General features: G+C 16.6%; 3 protein-coding genes across 3 annotated transcripts in view; 2 read left to right on the forward strand and 1 right to left on the reverse strand.

Moving 5' to 3' along the window:
• Positions 1–340: 340 nt before the first annotated feature.
• On the forward strand, positions 341–911 carry PGSY75_1325600 (putative mitochondrial fission 1 protein; the record flags this gene model as incomplete). Its single annotated transcript, XM_018787316.1, has 2 exons — positions 341–400; positions 546–911. 2 exons carry the CDS (start codon positions 341–343, stop codon positions 909–911), a joined length of 426 nt encoding a protein of 141 aa, XP_018640058.1.
• Positions 912–1,269: 358 nt separating this feature from the next.
• Positions 1,270–1,866, reverse strand: PGSY75_1325700 (hypothetical protein; the record flags this gene model as incomplete). The annotated part of the gene is made up of 3 exons (XM_018787317.1): positions 1,270–1,419; positions 1,628–1,666; positions 1,816–1,866. 3 exons carry the CDS (start codon positions 1,864–1,866, stop codon positions 1,270–1,272), a joined length of 240 nt encoding a protein of 79 aa, XP_018640059.1.
• Positions 1,867–4,215: 2,349 nt separating this feature from the next.
• PGSY75_1325800 (hypothetical protein) overlaps positions 4,216–5,673 on the forward strand; it is a gene marked incomplete at both ends in the record, with an annotated part of 4,101 nt that continues 2,643 nt past the window's right edge. Inside the window, one exon of the mRNA XM_018787318.1 lies at positions 4,216–5,673. This exon is cut by the window's right edge and continues 2,643 nt beyond it. Coding sequence (XP_018640060.1) covers positions 4,216–5,673 — 1,458 coding nt within the window.

A 5,673-nucleotide genomic window follows, 5' to 3' on the forward strand; every position in this document is an offset into this window, starting at 1 on the left:
GTACACAATTGAATTATTTATTTTGCATACAAATATTATATATATTATGTGCAATTAAATATTATAAAATATATATATATATATTTATTTATTTATTTATTTATTTTTATATGTGATTAAAAATTACAGTAAAGAACTGTAATAATTAAAATTTATACAATAATTCATATAATCTAAAAAAATGATAAAATAACAATCAATTGTGTTACTAACATTTTGAATATTATTTTCTTTTATCTTTGTCTTCTACGTACAGTTCTTTTTTTCTTTTCTTCCTTTCTTCCATCTTTTTATTTATTTTATTTTTATTTTATATATTAATTTTAAGGGAAAACAGAAAATGGACAGTCCAGAATTACTTAAAGTAGAACTTCAAAGATTAAAGAATGATTATGAAAATGTTAGTAAATAAAAAAAAAAAAAAAAAAAAAAAATACATACATACATATATATATATATATGTATATATGTGTGTGTCTATATATTTATTTTTTTTTTTTATTGTAAATTACCTTACTTGTTCATATTTTTTTCTGAACGTTCAGGAACTATCAGTAGATCATGTAATGCCAAAGACTCAATTTGATTACGCTTGTTTGTTAATATGTTCTTCAGATTTAAAAAATATAAAATTTGCTTCTTCATTATTACATGAATTATTACTCATAAATTATAATCGTATAGATTGTTTATATCAGCTAGCTATAGCACATATAAAATTAAGAGATTATAAAAAAGCTAAGAATTATTTAAATGCCTTATTAAAAATCGATGCAAGAAATAGTAATGCTTTAGCTTTAAAGAGTTTACTTTTTGATTTGATATCATCTGATGGTTTAATTGGTGCTTTGTTAGTTGCACTAACGGCTTGTGGTTTATATTTATCTTTTAAATCTTTCAAGTATTTTTAATATTTTTTTAGTAAAACAATATATAAATCTTTATATGAATTCAAGAATATACAAAAACCCATGGAGACCATTATAAAAAAATATAAGTGTAACGAAATAACAATAAACAAATGATAGTCATACTCAAAAAAAAATAAAACATATATATATATATATATATTTATATTTATATATGTTTGAAAATAATATGAATATAATGCATAATATTATATAAATATAATATACATATAAGTGTATTTACTTATAAAAATATTTTCACATATATATGAATATATTTTGTTTTATTTATTTATTTGTTTTATTTTTATTTTATTTTTTTCATCTTATTGTCAAAACTTTCCTTATTCATATATTCCATTTATATATCTAAATGTCCATTACAAAAATCTAGCAATAGAAAAACAAACATCCAATTTATATAAAACAATCTATGATTCATTGATTTCTTGGAGTATTTTGTGGCGTTGTATATATGTAACGGTGTGTGTTGATTACATATATGTTTTTCCTACGGAAAATAAAATATATAAATATAAGTAATGCTTTAAATGTATAAAGCGAGTTACAGGGTGTGTGTTTTTATGTTTTCATATAAAATGAATAAAAATTATAAAGAAAAAGGAATAAACAAATAAATAAATATACACATATATATATATATATATATATATGTATGTATGTATATACTTTTGCATGAAATATTTTAAAAATATTACTTGAATAAAGAAAAACCTTTTCTTATGATACATCCTATTCTATAATAAAAATTAATGTATACATATTTATTTAATTAAAGATTAATAAAATATATATAAAAAAAAAAAAAAAAAAAAAATTTATTAATTGTTTTATTAGATGAAATAAGCGTCTTTTATGTTTTCTAAAAGATAATGGTTGTTCTCACCTTCAACAGGAAAGGCAAAGATGTAGAAATATTAATAAAACGTTTAACCATTTTATCAATAATTATTTTATAAATATATATATATATATATATATATATATTATATATTTTTATTTTATATACATTATATAATTATTACCATAAAAATAAATAAAATTTTAAATTAAAAGAAAAAATATATACATGTATTATATATATTATATATTTTTCTTAAAACATTCTTCATGAATTCAAAAAAAAAAAAAAAAATACTTATTTATAAGAATTTTCTTCAATTTATTTTTTTACAATAAATTGTAAATATAAAGTGTGCACTTGAAAAATATGAATATATTTTTTATAGCATTCCGTAAAAAAGAAAAATAATAAATATAATATATTATATATTATATATATATATATATAATATTTCCTTATATAAGGACAAATGAACATATGAGCTTTAATTTTTTAATTCCATTTTTGAAATAATAAGTTAAATAAATTACATTTTTAATAAAAATATTTTGAAATTTATAAGAACCAAATGGAGAATTTTATTTATATAATATGTATTTTTTTTTTTTTTTTTTTTTTTCCATAAAATTATAATTATACATATATATAGAGAGAAAGAGAAAAAAATATTAAATTATTGAAAAATATTATATAAATATAACAATTATATCATTTCATTTATTATCCTTTTATTATCACATTTTATTATCATATATTTATGGTGGTATATTATTTTTAAAAAAAAAGAAAAAAAAAAGCATATATGTTTGATTAAAGAAAGTCTCATAATTTTTCATATAATCATATAAAATAAGGATTATGAATATAAGAAAAATTAATGTGATATTATAATACTATAATAATATGCAAATATATGTTTGCTACTGTTTTTTTTGTTTTTATATTTTTTTATATCTCATAGTCTTTATGAGAAGGGTCCACTTGCTGATATTATTTATTATATATATAAATATAAGTTTACATATATATAAATACATGTTATATATAATTTATATAATAAATTGTACACCTTCATACATGATATTCATAAAAGGAAAAAAAAAAACCTAGTAATACATTTAAACAAAAAAATAATTTTTTTATAGAAATATTAATATTTTTCCTCATTGGAAAAGAAAAATTTTAAATAACAAAAGTTAGGAGTATTATATAATATATATATATATATATATATATTTTTTTTTTTTTTATTATTATAAAAAAAATATATTAACTTTTCCTTATTAAACTACAAAAATAATAATATGCTTCCAAGGATCCACATATATATATCAAAATATATAATATAGGTTTATAGAAAAAAGAAGAAAAAAAAAAAAAAAAAAAAAAAAAAAAAAAAATATAATGAAAAAAATAAAATAAAGAGAATCGTGTTATTTTAACATTTAAGAAAAAGTATATGTAATTTCCATTCATTATTTGTTTAAGAAAATTTGAACAATATATTTTTTTTTTAATAATATTCATATATAAAATATTACATCATATATATAAATATATATATATATATAATATTGTTTTAAATTTAAAGAAGAAAATTAACTCTTTTTATAAATTTTATCTGTACATATTCATTTTATAATTAATTAACAATAAATATATATATATATTATATTATTATCTGTATATTTATATAAGAAGAAAATCATTCTATAAAATAATCTAATTATAAAATTATCATTTCTATATATATATATATATATTTATATACATGTATTATTTGAGGGGAAAATGCCCATGAAATACTTCATTTTATGAACCGATTTATACCTGATGAAGGTTAAAAATATAATAATAATAATAAATATATAATAAATACATGTATGCATAACTATCCTTTATGATATATATATTATATATATATATATATATATATATATATATTTAATATATATATATATATTTTTTTTTTCTATGTGGTATATCTCGATATGTATGCGTTCAACAGCATTCTCTATATTGTTACTTTATATATTTTAATTAATTCAATTTTAATATTTGTATTTATTTTTTTTATTATACCTTTATATGTAATTTTTCATGTATGAACGTATATTATATATGTAAATATAAATTTGAATAAATATATATATATATATATAATAAATTTGTGTATTTTTTTTTTTTTTTTTTTCCAACATTTATTCCCGCATATAGTACATATATATATTTTAATGTATATATTATGTGTGTGTAAATTTCCTCTTTTTTTTCAATAAGGAAAAAAAAAAAAAAAAAAAAAAGATAGATCTTTCGCATTATGTTTTAATTTGTTCTTCCATTAATTTTTTTATACTGAAATGTTTTTATTTTATGTATATATATTTTATATATATATATATTTATTTATTTATATGTATCACCTTTTGATATAGCTATATGATGAATGATATTATAAATTTATCATATGATGTTATATTAGAAAGGCTGAGGAAAAAATACTCTTATGAGATTTCTGTGAGGAAATATTGTGATATGATAAAATGTAGAAGAGATAAAGAGGGACATATGTTAGACTCCCAAAAAAAAGAAGAAGCAACTAAAGGAATGATTAACTTACAAAGTGAAGAAATAAAAAAGAATAAAATTAATTTAATATATAATGTAACAAATGAAGAGGTAGAAAACAAAACATCACAAGAGAAACCTGTAGATGATATAAATGAAAAAAAAAAAGATTTTGATGAAGTGATATTATCATTATATACAGATCTTATGGACCTCATGAATTATAATAATTTTTTTATAAAAGATTGTGTATTCACTTTTATTTTGGATGATAAGGATGGATATAAAGGGAAGTTAGATTTATACTTTGTCAGAATAGAAACAGAAGAAGAAGAAAATAAAAATTGTTCTAATGATATGGCCAAAGAATATTTAAACAGTTATGATGATAATAAAGAAAAAGATAATGTGCTAAAAAAAAAAAAAAGTAATAATAATATTTATGATAACAATGATAGATATATTTTTTTTGAACATTATGAAATATATGGGAATATAAAAAATAATATTAAAGATATATTAAGAAATACTTTTGAATGTTTATTTTTTGGCATAGTAGAAGAATATAATATAATATTAAAAATAAATTATTGTAATCGTATTAAAGAAATATATAATTATATACTATTTAATGAAGAGATTTATAAAACTCTTGAATATACAGATTATATTAAAATAGACATAAATAAAATTCATTTTGATATTATAGATTATTCTTTTATATTTTCAAAAAATATAAAAAAATTTGTAAATTATTTAAAATATGTTAAAGATATACATTCTTGTTCATATTTTATTTCTTTATTAATTCGTAACATAGCTTATATAAATAATATATATAAATATACATCTCAATTATTTATTTATAATAATTCAAGTAATGAATATAATACTATATTTTTACGATTTGATATAAATAATAAAAAAGAAATATTTGAAAAAATTGGTATTTTAAAAAAAAAAATTACCTCAGAAAATGTTATTGATATTGATATTTGTATATATGATAATATAAAAAATATATTTATTAATAAATATAATATGTCCTTTCCTGAGGAACATATTATATTATCATATGTTCAATATTATTATGTCTATAAACCTGTGAATATGAAAAAATATTCTGATTATAACACAAATTATTCTTATATTTTCTCAACAAAAAAAAAATCGGATATATCTAACACAACACATATAATATGTTCATCTGATGATCATCAGACGTTAGATCTAAACTATGAAAATATTCCATATATTAAAAGTAAACCATTACAAAAAAATATTAGGAAATACATGAAATGTAAAGAAACAGATCAAATAAATATTATAAAG

This window comes from Plasmodium gaboni, chromosome 13 (genome assembly GCF_001602025.1).
Source record: "Plasmodium gaboni strain SY75 chromosome 13, whole genome shotgun sequence".
Classification (NCBI taxonomy): domain Eukaryota; phylum Apicomplexa; class Aconoidasida; order Haemosporida; family Plasmodiidae; genus Plasmodium; species Plasmodium gaboni.